Below are 19,395 nucleotides of genomic sequence, written 5' to 3'. Positions count from 1 at the left end.
AAAAATATTAAATTTTAAAAAGTACATAGTAATACTGTTTGCATAGGGTCAAAAATATATGAAAAAAGAAAATGAATACGGATACATACAGTTGTTTCGGCCATCTATAAGTGATTGATTGAATCATAAACGAAATCTACACAGTAATCGTTCAATTTAGAGAACAACAGCTCTTTAATTATAGAAATTAAGACATTTCTGTACTTCTTTTTTCAGAGGGAAATATAGAATTAGTTTGATGTGTTGAATTTTACTATCTAAATTTATTGGCATACTATCCCAAAGATTTGTTTCCCAATAAGCCTTTTAATATTCGTTTACTAAAAATTCTATAAATATTCTGATAAAATAGTTAAATTTTAATGAAACCAAATTTTGCTAATCTTTCAAAAAACGGTTTGAAATAAATTGTTAATGCAGTGGAAGATCAAAATTAAGTTATTTTATTAAAGAAAATGAAGTGTGTTTGTAGGGGTTTTAAATTAATAAAAATATAAAAACTTACCACCATCATGATTATCATCATCACCATCTTCATCATCATCGAAATCACCTTGATCGCTTTGTACATTTATATTATTGTGTCGTACCGGTTTATCATATTTCCCATTAATATTTGTTGTTTTCATACCGGAACGTAAAATTATTGGATAACGTTTACGTAAAAAACTATTATTATTATAACTACCATTAATGGTACCAACTAATTCAATAGGAGTAAAATTACCATTGATACCATTTAATTTTTTTCGTTTTGAATGTTTTGTTGTTTTTCGCTTTCTTCTTTTAAATACTTTATTTGAAAATGATTGAAAGAATGTTACATGACGTTTTGATCTTGATGTTGATCTAGTACTAGCTATACTATTTGTTGCTAAAGTTCCCATAACTAAGGAAGACGTTCTTGATAATTGTTGATTATCATTATTATTTACAAACAATGTATTTTTTAATTGATTTGAAATTAAAGAAGAACTTTGATTTAAAATCCTATATGTATTGAAATTGTTATTGAAAATATAGGAAGTATTAGCATTAGATTGATTTAAATTTTTTGGTATCGAAGAATGACTTTGATAGTATGCAAGTGTTGCTGATGATGATGGTGATGGCGGATGTTGTAATGTTGGAGTTATAACAGTTCCATCATTAATTAATGTTGTCAATGATGCTGATGATCTTGGTTCTTCCGATTGAAATGGTGTTAAATGATGATATTGTTGTTTAAAATATTGATCATCATGATGTTTAACTAATGTTGTCGTTGTTGATCTAGAATTAATTGTAGGATTTGGTTTATCAATAGCATTTTGATTGAATCCTGATTTTGTTGTTGATTCTTTTAATATTTTTGCCGATGTTGGTGCTATTGGAAATTGTATTATTTTAGATGCATTCATCATCGATGACGATAATGTTAAAGATGATGACTCTAAAAATTTTGATGCTTTATTACCATGCAAAATATTATGAGATATGTCTATTGGACCGATTGTATTCTCATTTGGATTTCTGTTAATATAAAATTAGGTATGAATTTTGTTGGTATTAGTAAACTAGAATTATTTTTATCATATTAAATAAAAAAATTACCCAGTTTGAGCAAAATTTGAAAGATAACGTATTAGAATTTTACTCTGCTTAATGTCTTGTTTTGTATAATTATATGGAAATAATGATGAAATTGGAAGTCCAAACCAATATGGTACATCTTCACCATGTAGAGATCCCGAACGCTATAATTAACAGATAATAAGTAAATTTATAATTTATTATAAAATCATAATTTAAAAATTTACCTGAGGGAATTCTCTTTCACCAGATTGATGACGAAAATGTAAAAAATATGTTCTTCCACCGCGTATACTATGTAAATAACCTAAACGAATAAGTGGTGCTACAGTATGACCATCACTAAGAAATTCTAATGTTGCATCCCTAGATGTTAAAGGACTACGATATGTTTTCTCCCAATCAGTATATTCGTTCTATAATAAATTAATTATATATTGAAATGAAGAAAATGTAAAAAAATTAAAAAGATGAAAATTGCATATTTTTAGGGAAATATAATAATTTTTTGATATTTTATCGTAATTTGTATCTGAATGGTTGAAATCGTAACTCTATCCGAATATTAGTCTTTAATTTACTAAAACAGCATATTTTTAAGTGCAAGTATTTCAGAAACTATTCGAAAATTTCAGTGCAAATGAAAATTTTATTCATGAAAAGAGCTACACATTTAATGTAAAAAAAATCAAAATAAAAAAAAAATAGCACTTAAAGTAGAATATAATTAAAATTACAATTGTTGAGGAAGATATTCTACATCGAAATTTCTGCAACATTGTTTTTCATTATTTTTACAACATATATACACTGATTTCTACCAATAGAGTCTTTAATGTAATGTAGAATAGAATAAATTGAAAATATTTTTCCATACATTTCCCTAAATTGAAATATTATTCTATATGTTTTAATAACAATTTAATATTATTGTACCTTTAATACTGAAAAAATTTCATTTAAATGATAGTGATATACGTTACGAACAAATGTTCGTAATATGCGATCACGTCGTGTCTCATTAAAACCAAATTCTAAATCCTGTGCTGATAAATCTAAATATGATTCAATTGATGTTAAACCAAATATTAATTCACGTTCTGGGAAATCAGCAAATTCTAAACCAGATGTGCTGTAAATAAAAAAAAAAATTTTTTATTTTAATTTTTTCTTGTTTTTGTTTTAGATATTAATAGGGAAAGAGTAAATTAAACATGTAGAGGATAAATAAATTTAATAATGGCAAAAAAGAGGAATATAGAATAGTATTTTATGATCAGGATATCATTTAATGCTTTATTGAATATATGGATATGTAAATGAAATAGTAAATAGTCTGGAAGAAATAATTGTCACAAATTATGTTTGGAACCCGTGGAAATAATATTTTATTAAGTGCACTTTCAACAGAATTCTAAAACTAATATATTATAATGTATAATTGTGTAAAATGTATGCAATTCTATAATTCGATTTGTTTAATGGGTACTTTATCATTTTGTATATTTTGGCTATTAATGCTTTTGTGTGACAAAAATGTCTTTTAAAATCATATACAAAATTTGGTGATCCCATTTTTGATTAAAATCTACTTTTTGGTTTTCAATTGAATTACTTAGTAGACGGGAATCTGTGAGGTAGACAGATTTAAAAAAATTTTTTAAAATTAATAAATTATATAAAAATTGATTATTTGTATAAGAAATAATATTTTGGTAAAAATAAGGTGCGTTAAAGTATTGTTATACTTTAATTGCGTTAAGTGTTAAGTACAATTTTTTAACGTTGCCACATTCTAATGCCCTAAAAATGGTATATCAGATGAAAATTAATTTTTTTCGCGATAAATTCAAAAGGAAAGTGTAATATTTTATTAAATATTTAATATAAATTTGGTCGTAATTTTAAAAATTTTATAAAATTTATGTACATAATAACATTTATATTAACATATACCATCTAATAACAAAATAATAATGTCTATATGAATTTTATACCTTGAAATTGCTGAACCAACTGGTAATGTTAGCGGTCTGGTTAAGCTCGCTGATGAATGTGCAATTACAGTTCCATCAATAAATGGAGCAAATCCTGGTAAGAACCTATATAATGGAGTAAAAATTAAATAAACATTAGCAGAATTGAATTATAATATGTTATTCAATTCATAAATGGAACACAATTCTAATGGTAATAAAATAATATATAAAATTCAGTATATTATACAAGTTTAATCGCATATCATAGATATTTTTAAATTTATTCTGCTAATTAACTCACATAACGATAGTTAATAAATTTTTTATTGCCTTTTTAAGAATTTACTTTAGCTTCATACTTCTGCAAAAATTCATGATTCTACATAAATATTAAATATTTCATAAACTTAACAAATTTTTTATTTATGAAAATATTTATGGAGTGACACGATTTTTATCGAATATAAAATTTAAACTATTAAGTTACGGAAATCATATTTATAATTTCCAGCACATAAGTTTAATAAACCGTAATAAGAACACTGAAATAGCACAAGTCACCTTTAAAAGTTGCTAAAACCTCATAAAACTGGCAATAAAACGACGACCATTACAAAAATCACATTTCAAGATTTCTATTTTACTAATATATAAACTGTATATGTAACTGTGATTGATAAAAATTTCCTTAATTAATATTGTATATCCTTGATATTTAAGAAACTAGATGGTAACCAAATGAAAAAGAAAAATATTATTTTAAAAATTTTCGTAATTAATACCAGCAATGTTTCACGACGGTGTTAAGCATAACGACTTAACAACCATAGTGATTTAATCGTATTACCTAGTATTGTTTTTGTCACAGGTCTTACCAATTTAATCCGTGCACTTTTTATGTCCATATAATTCAGGAAATCTATTATATGAAATAGATTTTCTGTATTTCATTTTTCTAAGTAATAAAAATAATTGTGTTCGTTTTAAGGATACAATTATATGTAAATATACTAGGAAAAGAAAACTCGCTAGAAAAGAAATAAAATTTCCCCAATGTTAGTCAAAATGCGTTTGACCAAATGGCAAAGGTAATAATTTCAATTTTATTCCCTATATACATTAAAGAATGTAAAAAATATTAAAAAAATGTTATAATTTATGGATTTTTCTGAATAAAGGTGTGCATTTATATGAAAAAGTCTAAGTAAAATATGTTTTACTGCAATGCTGAATATTTCAGGTAAATAATTGCATAATATTTTAATGCAACGAAGAGAAAATTTTCAAAAAATTTTCTTTCATCAAAATCTTTATAGCTATTACTCTTTTGCTAAAGATGTACTCTTTTAACACTTTTTTTTCTTTCTTTCTTATTTTCTTTATAATTCATTGTGATTTATTATAAATTCCAAAATACCGGTTGTATAATATTTTTTATATTTGGAAATATAACTGTACAATACCTTTGAATTGTAAAAACCTGAAAGCATTAAGTAATAATGGTACTTTAGAGAATTTGATTAATTGCATACTTTCAGGATAGGAACAATAATCATTAATATTTTATTACACATAATGTACAGTGAAATATTTTATTTATTTCCTTAAAAAGCGGGGCAATTTCTAATTTTGTTTTGTTTTTTTTTTTTTTTGCGAAAAAATTTTTTAGCTATACGGTTTTTCATTTTATATAATCGGTTTATTTTTGTATAGTATAAAATTTTTTATGTATTTTTGCACTCAAAACATTATTATTAAAAAGGATGTGTAAGGATATATTATTTGAAAATCTAATATAATTTGTATCAAATAAAAATTATTTTATATAATATTATTGTAGACCAAATAAAATTCAATGAATTGTAGGATTAGAAAAAAATACTTAATATCGGTAATAAAAATTTGTTTTAAATTTTGTTGTTTTTACAGGAAATTCAAGATTATTAATACGGTTTTATTATAAAAACAGTATTAATTAAACCCTACTGCATAATAAAAAGAATTTATAAACTTATTTGTAAATTAAAGATAAAATATTTTTTTTAATTTATAAGACATTAGTGGAAAATAAAGGATCTCAGAATTTATTTTAATTCTAATTTTGTATTTAGTGTATATTTAAACTGATTTGAGCAAAAATTATATGAACGGTTATAGTGAAGTGCTGCTGTAGTATTTTATGAATAAAATAGAATAATTTTATATTACTATACAACCTTCTATAGTTCTATAAACTTTATTTTCGATCACAAAAATTTATGATTTATTAAACAATTTTTAGAAGTTAGTTTTCTGTTATTTAAAGACCAAAAAAATCATAAATAATCTTTTCATTATTAAAATACAATACTTACGTTATAAATTAATAATTTTATTAGATATGAGTAAATACGATATAGTAATAAATTTTATTTTATTACTAGAAGCAGCACAATTTTATTGTAGTGACTGTGAATATCCTACCAAATTTCTCTGTACTGTAGAAAAATATAATATTCACTGCACGCTAAATATTCAATGTATAACCTTAAATCATATTTTATTTTGTGAAATGCAATGTGATTTCACTATAAATTAAAAACAGAAATAAATAATGTTGAAGTATGAATAATGTTTTTTGGAATTCAATTTTTAAAATTGCGTTAGTTTCTAAAAAAAAAATGACATTGAATCTTTTAAAAATTAAAAGATATTAAACCAGAAACTATAGTAGTTTCAATTGAAAATATTATTAATGTATTAAAATATTAGCCCATAAAACGTTCTAGAAAACTTTTCAAAAAACTAATATGAAAATAATACATTGATTTATTGAAACCGACTGAAAAGTTGCTCCTAGATTTCTTTTAAATAAAAAAAGAAACAAGGACAATATTTATTTTTCATTTCTTTTTTAAACTAATGTATGGTCGTGAACATGATTTTTAAAGTAAATTTTTTGCAATCTGTGCCCAAATGTTGTACAAATATTTCGTATTATATTTTGTACAGCATAAATTAAGAAAAACGATGTTATATTTTATGAAAAAAAGTACTCATTTCAGCAATAATTCTTTTAAATAGAAATGCAGGTTAATATTCTATTGCAACGATTTTATGATCGGCGTCTTACGGGTTAGCTGAAAATTTAATTATGACAACATGTCGTAAAGTATGTGGTCTTTTTAACATTTCTTCGAGATATTCAAATTTACAGGAATTTTGCTTAACATTTGTATTTATGAGTAAAAACAGAACGCTTTTATAATGAAAATGTACTAAAATTACATAATACACATTTCCGAAAGCTCAAAGTTCAATACGTTATAAATCCTAACTATATTATACAGGTTAAGAATACGTTTTTTGGAATGTTTCTATATTATGTAAAGCTTTTCTACTAGCTATTTTCATTTCAATTTCTTACGTTTTTGAATAGTTGAATAATAAAAAAATTTAATAGAAACCATTAAAATTGATTTATATTGAAATAAAAGAAACTTTATATTCGTCTACAAAAGAGTTAGTTATTAGTCTAAAAATTTTTTTTTGAAATACGAAAATAAAGATTTCGATTCAAAATATAAATTAAATAAGTTATTTAATTTCATTAAAAATTAAAATAAGCACATTTAAAGTACTAATTTTCAATATCATAAAATTTTTCAAAAAAAATTGCATATTTATAGGGGGAGATAAAAGTTTCAAGAAAAATTTTTTATTGATTTAGCTATCAATTGAATTTATTAATTAAATTATCAAAGAAATCCTTTAGTTTTCGAATTTTAAATGTTAAAGTTTGTCTATAATAAGTTATAGTGCCGCATACGGTTTTTGCTACTCTATACCTCATCACTTCCTAATAAGTTCCTACAGATGATTAGATCACAGCATACTTTTAATGAATTTATTTAATAATAATTTACAAAATTAATTTCTTATTTCCTGTTAAACGAAATTTTCCCATAAGACTCATGTAAAATTTTTCATCCTTTTAACACGTTAGTAGACAATATTACTATAATAAAAATGCCATGGTAAACTTAAGTTTTTCACTCTCTAATTAATACAATTTAATTTTATAACGTTATTTTCAATTTATTTAATAAAGTTAAATTTTCTTTAACGATATTATAAAATTTTATAAAATAGAGTATGGTAAGCCAGACAAGGCAACACGATAAAGGCAATTTACAATTACCTATTCAAAGATTCTTATACTAAATAATATGTTAAATTTGAACAATTTAATGCAACAAAAAAAAAACCATGTGCGAAAAGAAGAGGAAAATGTTCGATATATTATATATGTATATGCGTATTATGTAAAATCTACAATAATAAAGCAATCAAATTGGATCGTTAAAAGTGCAAAAAGTATATACGAATAGTATAGGGAAATAAAAGATTCAACATAATTTCAAACAACTGAACGCAATTAATAAAAATTTTCCAAAGAGTAACATTTTATATTTTGTTATTTTTCTTATTTTTATTCACTTTTTATTGTTAAAAAATCGATTAAATTACATTTCAATATAAATGTGTTCATATATGCTTTGATAAGAGTGTATGGTAATACTACTTATATCTATACTATATACTTATATATTTATATACATAAAAATGTGTAACATAATTTCTATTTTATATAATAGAATAATGGAAAATATTCTCGTTTGTTTGGGATTTTTAAAAGGATGTTGAGTAATGATTTTACCACAAAACTGAACAATAACTAAAAAAATGAAAAGGAAAAACAAGAAAATGAAAAAAAAAAGTTTAAAAATGGTTTTTCCTCTTATTTTTTTATAATATGCTCAATATTTTCATTCATAGAAAAGTGAGTATTAAATGACTTTAGATTCTTAACACAAATATTATACATTCACCTAGTTACATATATAATATATTCTTAAAACATAAATTATATTATGTTTCAAATATATTATATGTACGTATATACAAGAGAACATATTTCAATTGACATAGATTCTAATGCAATGTAGACATGAGTATATAGGTGTATTAAATGTTGTGTTTAAATATTTAGGTATTGTTACTCTAAATGAATAGAAATTTTTCTGATATAGTTTGTCTGAAATATTTTAAGATATTTATATTGAACGTATTCTAAAGAAAAATTTTTGTATATCTGATAATATTAAAACACAATTTCCGTATAATTTTGGCTACAATCGTATAGTTGACAGTGATTTATTTAGCTAAAATAAAAATATTTTTAAACTTATCGAAAAGAATTTTTAATAATAAATTATTTTAATAAATTGAATTTTTTTTTTACCATACATAAATAGGGAAACGCATTCTGAGTAAGAGCTCATTGTAGATTCAATAACAAAATGATGAGTAGTTTTTAATGTGAGCGTTAATTTTTAAAATATGTTAGCAGACTTTCGTATAAGTGATCAGTGATAGATTAGTGTCTTAAATACCTTAATTTAACAAAAATTAAAATTAGTACTTATTAAGTGTATTTTTAATTATTTACAGTTATCAAGTATAAGCAAGCAATCACTTTTTCTAAATCGATTCTTAAGCAATGAGTTTTCTAAAATAAGTTATAATTATAACGATGTGAAAATTTTAATTAAAATCGGATTGCTTATCATTTATATCGTAACAACATGACTTGAATCAGCGATAGTTAATGATACAAAGCAATTAATTGGATATTTTGACTCAATTTCTCGGAAAATGTGTAGCAAAATTCCACTAGAAAATGCAGTCATTAAGCGGGTATGACATCATATTAAAAATTTTTTGATTAGTTGGCTCCCATCAGATAGGTTCTCGAATTGTTTAAGAAAAGATATCTCGAGGGATACTTTACGTGCATACCTTTTGGGTCGTATACAATGTGCTTTAAAAAGTTAAAATATTTTAATATGATATGAAGATTTTCAGGTCAACTTTATAGTGAATGCTATCTATTTTAAGAGACAAAATGAAACGAAAAAAAAAAATACAAATTTAAGCATATGCACATATTATGTACATATTATGCTTTATTCTTGAGAGAAAATAATAAAAAAAAAAAATTTTTTTTAATATATTACAAACGATATATGAAGTTTAATGTACCTAAAACCTCATGGGTATTTTAACAGGATATTAATAAAATTTATGTATGTGTATATTGTAGTAAATCAAAATGGTTGTAAAATATGTTACACTATAAAATATTGCGTTGCATATATGAAATGATTGTGTGTACACACAGTAATAGACAAAAAATGCAAATTTATGTGAATTTTTTTTTAAGAGTTTTCTTTTTTTATTATTATTATTTTTTTTTTTGTTTTTCATCCATTAAATTTTCATTTTAACATAATTATTTATATACGCATATTATGTATTTTTTATATGCTCATTTATCGAATATATATGTATATATAAATGTATATATTTTAATATTCAATAATCAATTCATATTTCACACGGTTACAGTACATATAGAGTTACTATTATATAGTTACAAGAAAAATACTTTAAAAAAATTTAATAATATAACAGAAGTATAGCAAAAAATTTTGAATTACTTAAAGGTTTTGAAAGCTTTGTGTAAACTACAGATACATATGCATTATACGTGTAAAAATATGTACTCTTATATTGCGTTCATTATGAGCTTTTTAAGAATGGTAATTACTGTTAAAGGTTTAAAGCCATTTTTAAATGATTTTTAAATACTGCCTATAGTATATAATATGTAATACTACCTATAATATGTAAAATAGTTTTAATGTAATGCTTTTAAGTAAATATAGTTAATGAAATTTTGTTATAACTTTGAATGAATGAAAATATTTTGTTTTTTAAGAATAAAATATAATGAAATGATTTTAATTAATTGCTATTAATTACATGTATGAGCACAATAGTGTTACTAAAAATTTGGTTTAAGAAAAATATCAATCAATTTAAACTATAGTTTGAATAAAACCAACAATAATAGAAGCGAATTTGTAGTCTCTATCGAGATTCGAGCGAATTATGTTACAAATTATGAAATTTCAGGCACCAGTGCGATCTAATTGTAAGACTCTAAAAAATAATTTCCTTAAAGTGTGGAATATATTTCTATAACAATAATTCAAGACCCTTCTCTCTACAAAATTTCAAATTATCTAGAAATAAATCTCGGCACAATTTGGTAAGGTTTCATAGTCACTGGCTTGAATATGGTATACTTCAATAATAATTTCTCCTCTCTTAAGGATGTGAAATACCTAAAACGTTTGTTACAGTCTTAAGCAGTATAAAGGACTACCAATAGAAATTTATTATAGCATTTAATAAACTTTATAGGCTTAAATATTTTCAAATTTCAATTGTTTCATATATCCGAAACTTTTCGAAAATTCAAATGTGAGAATATTAATTTTTAATCCTTTCAATAATATTGTTCTATATGTTTGAATTTAAAATCTATTTAAGGACATGAAATCATTTTAAATATTAAAAAAAAAATCATTTTTGCATAATTGTTTTTTTAATTTTTTTTTTTTGCTTTTATTCCACGGCTGTTATGCATTTGTGATTTTTATTGTGAAAATTATGCATTTGTGAATTTTATAAAACAGCGGCTATATTTCTGTTATGCATTTAACAAAAAAAAAAAAAACTATTTTGTTTCCTTTTGTTCTTTTTTATTTTTAATTTATATTGTCGCTTAAATTCAATTTCTATTTTTGAATTATAAATCAGAAATAGTATTTTTTTTTTTGGGGAAAAATTATGGATTTGTACATTTTTTTTTGGGAAAAATTTCTCTTGTTTTGGGTCTAGTAAATAGAATTTGCATTGGAAAAAGAAATTATGAAAAAACATGACCAAATATTAAAAACTAAAAATAAAAAATGGGAAAACCACTTATTCGAATTATTTTTTTTTTGTCCCATTTTTTATTATTTTGTAAATTTTAATGTTATAAGCCATAAATATACTAAAAAAAATTGTTCTGTCTCTAATACACGAGTATATTATATGACTATATGCTTGTATATATGTAAATATGTACAAATATAATGCATTATAATGATTTTATAGTCAATTAAATTTTAAAAATTTCAAAATAATTAAAATAGTTTATAATTTAAATAGAATTTTCAATATATATAGAGAAAAAGAGTGTAAAGATTTATTTATGTATTTTATGGTTATGGTGGAGAAAAAATTCATAAAATTTCAACAACCACATTATAAATGTAGTGAAATATGAAATATGATTAAAAATAATTTAAGGAAAATACAAAAATTTACGATATAGTTAAACTTAATCCTTATAATATGAAAATTCATATTTTATCTTATTTTATTATTTTTATTGTAATACTTAAAATTTGATGCATTTTCGGTAGGATTATTTAATTAGAGGATTTTATATAATATTTGGCTAAAATCGTTTAATTGATATGAATTTTTTTTTCTATTTATTCGAATTTGTATAAATGATAAATTAAGTATTTAATATTTTATAAAATAAATTTTGCAAACTAAATATTTTTATTATAACTACTGTTTTAAAAATTTTAAAAGCTATTTAGGATTTTTAGCTCATTATTATAACTTAATTTACCATAATAATTACAAGAATTTGTAAATTATTTTAATTTTGCAGAAATTCAAAATATAATAATAAAATGATTATTGAAATTAGTAAAATATAATCATTATAATTATTAGTACAATTAAAATTTATTTATAAAATTATTGTACTAATTCCATAATTTTTGCATTTTAATTGCTCTTTCGATCAAACGCCATTTTCTGTTTAATATATTTTTCGACAAACGCCAACATTTCTTATGTAATTCATATTATAAAGAAATTTTGACTCGGAATTGCTTAAAAATTAAATATTTTCGAATTTTCTTGACCTAATCCATAAAGTAGAAAATTAAAAATTTCTGAAACATGAGCCAATAGTAAAATAACATTCTCTTATACAATATTCTTTATAACTATCTATGTGTTTCAACTTATATTTAATTCTTTTAATTATTTGTTAAATTATTAAAAAATTTAAGACTCATAACAAAAAAGAATATATTTATTTGATAAAGAAAATTTATTTGAAATTTGAAGATAATTTTGTGAGATATTAAATTTTAAAGTCGTTTTCCCAAAAATCTGTTCGAATAAGGCAGTAGATTGTAGATTATTGAAGAGAGATATGAACAAAGGAACTCCTGCTCTTCGACCACATCAGTCAGCCATGTATTCTCGTAGCTCATTTAAGGGTCCTATATCTCATTTCCCAGGTTTCAAGTAAATAATCGGAGATATACTTCAGGGAGTTGGACATAAGCTCCCCAACACTGAGAAAGCCCCGCCCCAAACCATTTGCACCTCCTGACGGTCAAAGCAGGACTGTCACACAGAATACGTACCACATATTTCGCCGTCTCCTCACCGTCCCGGTAGAATCTACACATAAGGTAGCCCGATTTGCCTAGTTTATGAAGATAATATTTCACCAGATACTGCTAAGTGAAGAATCCAGTAATAGCACGAATAGTTCTGAAGAGAACTTCTTTGAGCAAAATTGAGAATAAGAGAGTAAATTGATGAAGGACTGTGAGTAGTACAAATCTTAAGTAAATATTGTAGGAATTTATTTCTGCACTTATGAACTATTTAAATTTTTAAACAAATGCGAAGTTATAATTCACGTATTTTCAGTTTTATTATCAGAGCTCTTCCCCTTTATTACCTTAAAAATTTATTAGATTTTATAATAATTATAAATTAATAAAGTTGGGTCAAACCAATGGTTTGTATTGTAGCACTTTTCCCTTCAACAAGTGAAAATTCTGCTTTTAAATACAGTCTATGTATAGCTATCACACTATTAAAATTGTTTTCATTCATATACAAAACTATTTCTAGGATTGCATATATTTAGGATGACGCATATATGCAATCTTTGAAATAAAGCAAAAATTAATATAAAAAGGGGTTAACATAATGCTCGATTTTAAGGGTTAATTGTGTGAGTTAAGAAAAATAATTATATTTTTTAATTTCATGGAATTTACCGTTAGCTTCTTGCGTTCATAAAAATTTGGAAAAGCTTGCGGTTTCGGAAATATAAGGTGTCAAAAATTCAAATTTTACGAATTTCAAGAGGTGATAACTTGAGAGGGGGTGGAGATGGAAAAAAATTTTCTTCTAACAAAATGAACTATTTATTAATATCTAAAAGCTCCTAAAATTTCAAGCTTCTACAGGCTGGGGTCTAGAAGAAAAACGACATCAAAAATTTGGAAAAAAAAGACTTTAAATAACGGTAAATTTGAGCGGCCATTTTGTTTTTCTTAAGTTGAACTATAGTATACCGCGCAAGGAGAAGCAAGCCACTGCCTTTCTGCGTTTGCAAAATTTCAAAAATGCTTATGGTTTCATTGCAACAAATATTTAAAAAAGGCCATTTTTAGGGTTTTGGGGGGTATAACTTCTAGAGGGGGGGAGATAGGTAAAAATTTTATTCTACGGAAATAAGTTTCTAGTGAAGATCTATGTACGTATTAAATTTCAGCTTTCTATCTTCAAAGTTGTAGAAGTTTTGTAAACAGACACACGGACAGACGGACGGACGGACGGACGGACGGACGGACGGACGGACGGACGGACGGACGGACGGACGGACGGACGGACAGAGTGAAACTAATAAGCACTTTTTTCAAAAAATTTTTTGGAAAAGTGCTAAAAACTAAACATAAAACTTCTTCATTTGATTTTCATTTTCGACAAAAATATCAAATAAGTCATACAAAATATTACTAACAAATAAAAGTAAAATAAAATTCAAATAATAATTTATTACTTAAAAAATAAAATAAATGGCTAATATTTTCGATTTCTCTTATCAATTCATTTTGCAATAAGCAAACAATTTTTCTTTATGCCACAAAAAACAAATTGATTTGAATTCATTTTTCTTTTTTTTTTTTGTTTTTACAAAAATTTACCTTGGCTGATCAATTTTTATTTGAAGTAATTCATCAATACTTTTTGTTCGTAAACATGGTGCTAAATCATCAACTAATAAATCGCCATGACATCCTGTATGTTCAGCAACTCTACGTTTAACTAATAATGGATCTTTTTGTATGGCCCAGGGTGATAATGCTGATCCACTTAATAGAATTGCTCTATGAATCAAATCTATAAAAATGATAAAATAAAATAATAGAATAAAGAAAAAAAAATGCATAAATGAAAATTAAAACAATGGAATTTTTTTTTCTATTTTGTTTTGTTTTAAAAAAGAAAAAGGTGCAAGGAGTAAAATATAGTAGAATAGAGAGAATAATAAAATTAATGTATGGTCAATATTAAAATATAAAGGACGAAATTTTTTCATTGTTTTCAAAAAATATCTTTTTTATTTTTCGTATAATTTAATATACATTTGTATGTATGTGGGAACTTAGATATCTGTGATAAAATTAATTTTCTAAAAAAAAATCCTTTCAAAATTATTTTGTATAATTTTTAACTTTTGAATAAAGTAAAGGATCAACATAATTTATCATTTTATATCATGGTTTCTGATTACGTTAAATTGCGTTTTGCTTAAAAAATTATAGAATTTTTTTTTTCTTGATTTTCATGTACAAAATTTGTGATTATGTGAAACGGGAATGATTCGACTGCAAAGTACAAAGTGAAAATTCAATATATGTTATATATGAACCGAAATTTAGACTAAATTAATGTACATATTTATGTATATTGAGATAATTTCAGGACATAAACCGCAAAATTTCGAAATTAATTTCTAATTAATTTTAGCAAAATGTTCAACCGAGTTGAAAATTAGATAGAAAACTCCAGTCACAAGTAAGAAATTTTCAATAAATTAATCGGATCATGTACTAAATTAATTCCGATTTAATTAAATTTATTAATTTTTAATTTTTTTTCTCAACTTTTAAAGAAGCTCAATTATTTTGGAAGATTCATCATATTATTCAGAATAAATAAGTATCAAATACTTGTTACTCGTAAATTGTCATAATAATTTCGAAAAGCAAAAATTATAATTATTCATCTGATCACTTAATTACCGGAATAAAATCATAATAATTTCCATTGGAATAATTATTACGTGTAATCAACACTATTAACTATTGTAATTCAGTATAAAGCAAATTTTTGTTTTTTAAAATATCCTTTTTTTTATAATCTTTGAATTTTATTTTTTTATCATTAAATTCAAAATTAATTGCTATAAAATTTCTTTTTTCCAGCCTGGAAATTCATTTATGTACTTATATGTGCATAATGTAGGTACTTATCTTAATTTGCAATCATTAAATAATTAAAAGATAATTTGAGTTTAATATTATGCAAGATAAGCCATATATTAAAGGATATTATGTATAAAAAATAATATATAATAATTATTGTATGTATAAAGATTATAATAACTTTCATTAATTCATTACGTGTTCTTATATATATTTTTTATTTTTATTTAAAAGTACGAATTAATCGTGTATATTACTTGGACATTTTAATATAAAAATCTGAACTAATTATAGCTATTTCATTTGTACATTAAATTATTAGTTCGTTGATATATGAAATATTCTTTATAAAGGTCATTTAATGTATTTTAATTCATAGATTCTGATTTACAATTTAAAAATATTTACTAAGTGAAATGTAATGGTGGGCTACATGTAAACGTTTTGAATAGGTCAATATTCTGCGTCATAATTTATTGTAATAGCTACTCAATAAAAAAAATTGAATTTTATCGTAATATTTTAATGAAAATCTGTTATATTCTGCAGTAATTAAGAATATAGTTGGTGGATACAAAATGTATATAAATAATATTGAAATTGAAAAAGAATTTGGCACGAAAACTTCCAAGAAATCAAACTTTTTCAAAACTATATATTTTTCGTATATGAAAACTTTCGATGCGTTCAAATAATTTATTAATCTTATCCATTATTGTTTTTTCAATTTACATAAAATATTCAGTACATAAAACAAAAATTAATTTATAATAAAAAATTTTTATTAAAAAATATTTTTCCAATTTAAATTATAAATAATAATGTTATATAATTACCACTTGCAACAGGTGATACTATTAAAATATTTGCTAATGCAGCACCAGTTCCATGACCCATAACCGTGACTTTTTTTGGATCACCACCAAATGCTGGTAAATTTTCACGTAACCAATGTAATCCAGCAACCAAATCCATAAGACCAAAATTCCCTTGAGCACTTGTTTTACCACCAGTTTTTAGGAATCCTGTAATGAAATAGACAAAAAAAAACAAAAATTTTAAAAAATAAATTTTATATTTTTATTATGTAAATTAGTTGTCAAAGAAATTTTTCACATGTTTGTATACAAATTTGAGTATTAATTATATTTTCTGTATATATGTACGTATATGGTTATTTATACAATGTTTTGCATTTGTTTGTTGACTGGCGTTGTCAAGGATTATATGAATAATATTAAATATTTATTTGCAATTGCGTGATTTTTTTACTTTTTTTTTTGTATAGCTATCAAAAAAAAAAAAAAAATTTTTTGATGTCCAGAGTAAATAAATAAAATTGTAAAACTATTGGGTATTAAAATTTGGTTTGAAATTTTTTAACTCTTTATTCAAAATGCAACATTACAAATTTTCTAATTAGTTTTCTACGTGTTTCTCTTTAGCCATTTTGATTTAACGAAAAGAAGTTAGAAAACTATTAAAATTTGTAATAGACCCGATATTTTTAATGTTCACATTTCAGAAAAAGACCGTATATCAAATGACCGAAAAGTCTGTAATTTCTAGTTACTCATAGCATTATTTTTACGCTACGTTGAATATATAGGCTATGGTTAAACAAATATGGAAAAATGAAATTGTGATACAATTATACTCGTAATCAGTTGAACAAAACGGCGCTAACGAGCAATGCTCGACTAATTAATAACTTTATTCGATTTTCTAATTAAACGACTTACTAATTAAAATAATGTTCCATTTATTCATTAGTTTGAAATTTCTTTAATTACTATATGATTTCTAAAAATATTTCAACAATCATACAAATTTTACGTATTTTCCAAATTTCAAAAAATATTCATTATTTTTCAACATATAGTCGAAGTTTATTAAATTTTTAACAGGGAACTCAATATTTTGTCCCTTAACATGACAATGTCACATTTTATTATTTACTACGGTATCCTAGAGTATGTCAATAATATTGTTAATGTGTACTCATAATAATTTTTCTGTTAGTTTCATATTTCATAATGAAATTAAAAAGGAATTCATTTTTGATTACTTTAAAAATGCTTTTTGCTATCACGTTAATCAATTTTGTAAAAGTTTTTTCGTCATACTGTCAATTCATAATTAAGTTTTTTTTTTCTCTGCTTTTCTTTTTTTTTTTTGGTTTTTGAGGTGTGTTATCAAAATGAGATGCAATTTAATTAATTATAAAATGTTGAATTAATTTTCATCATAATTCTGATAATGACGGCAAGGCGGTAAGTAGAATTGAGATATTTACAATTTTATAGGAAATTTATGGAAAGAGATGAAGAGAAAACATTTTTCGTTTGATATAGCAGGAAAAAAATATTTTAAGTGACCAGTTTTTTGATATTAAAGTTTTTTTTTAGGTTAGTAATTTATAAGGAAATTAATTTAAATATAAAATTTTGTTTTATATTGCTTGTTGTTGTTTTCTTGTTATAAATAATGGTTTTATTGGGATAAATTAAATGTGGCGTAATTTTTTATGAGTTTTAAACGATTTATAAGCTTAAATAGTGCTTATTTATAGGTAATAATTGAATAAAATTTCATTTATAATAAATGTAATTAAAATAAAGTTCACTTAAAGTAATTGGAGTCAAAAAATTAAAATTTCCCAATTGAACAAAAAGGTACAGTAGAATTAGAACGATGATAAAAATTATACTGATAAGGTAAAATAGAAAATTAAGTGGTTAGTTATAATTATAACAAATTGTGCGCCATGTTCTTCTGTGATACGTAAGTTCTAAAATTATTGAATGCTTTCGGTTACTCAACAGAAAATCGAAAAATTTATTTTATTTATATGAGTTTTTATTAATATTTTTGCAGTCATATTTGCTTGTGGAAAATTTCAAATTAATCAAAAATGCCTTCTGCCTTAGAGAACGTTGAAATATTATGGATTTTACTAATACAACATCATAGTTGCGAAATTAATAAGTATGTGCTTATTACACTAATAATTTAACTTAATGGAAATTTCTTCATGCAACTGCAGAACAGATGGATGACATAATTTTTTTTGCATCAAAAAGCGTTAGACGACTGCAACAAGAAAAAACAGGCGAAAATAACCATGTAACAGAACAACACGATAACTAAATTAATAAAACAAATTTTATAGGACTGCCGAGATATTTTTAGAAGTATGCTGTTAAAATTCATACAAATGATTTTTCAAATGGTACTACAAACATTTATTTATAACTTTTTAACAACTCAATTTTTAGCAATCAAATTTTTAACAACAGTTTTTTAGAATTTATATGTACTTATAATACTCAATGTTATTCGTGTATAAGCTGTTAACTAATTTGTAACAAAAGTATAGTTGTAAGGGAATTGTTGTAAGAGATTTACCCAAAAATATGGAATGTTATAACTTTAGAAAAAACAATTTTCCCAAGATTAATATTTTAATAATTAAATTTAAAAGTAAGAGGCTGTTTAATTTAATCAAAATTATGATAATTTAATTTAATTAAAATTATATAGTATGTTGAAAATGTTAATGTTTTTTACACTTTAATATCGCC

At 23.5% G+C, this 19,395-nt stretch overlaps 1 protein-coding gene across 1 annotated transcript in view; it reads right to left on the bottom strand.

Annotated features, from left to right (window-relative positions):
* The window catches only part of LOC129606108 (uncharacterized), a 56,746-nt gene that overhangs the window by 24,532 nt on the left and 12,819 nt on the right, over positions 1-19,395 (bottom strand). Inside the window, exons 2-8 of the mRNA XM_055516219.1 lie at positions 16,648-16,836; positions 14,528-14,723; positions 3,570-3,674; positions 2,509-2,704; positions 1,800-1,988; positions 1,594-1,736; positions 506-1,512 (exon numbers count right to left, since the gene is read on the bottom strand). Coding sequence (XP_055372194.1) covers positions 506-1,512; positions 1,594-1,736; positions 1,800-1,988; positions 2,509-2,704; positions 3,570-3,674; positions 14,528-14,723; positions 16,648-16,836 — 2,025 coding nt within the window. The remainder of the gene's footprint in view (positions 1-505; positions 1,513-1,593; positions 1,737-1,799; positions 1,989-2,508; positions 2,705-3,569; positions 3,675-14,527; positions 14,724-16,647; positions 16,837-19,395) is intronic.

The sequence above is a fragment of the Condylostylus longicornis genome, unplaced genomic scaffold, assembly GCF_029603195.1.
Source record: "Condylostylus longicornis isolate FDR11 unplaced genomic scaffold, ASM2960319v2 ptg000017l, whole genome shotgun sequence".
In the NCBI taxonomy this organism is placed as follows: Eukaryota; Metazoa; Arthropoda; class Insecta; order Diptera; family Dolichopodidae; genus Condylostylus; species Condylostylus longicornis.
This window is presented reverse-complemented; position numbering and strand designations above follow the sequence as displayed.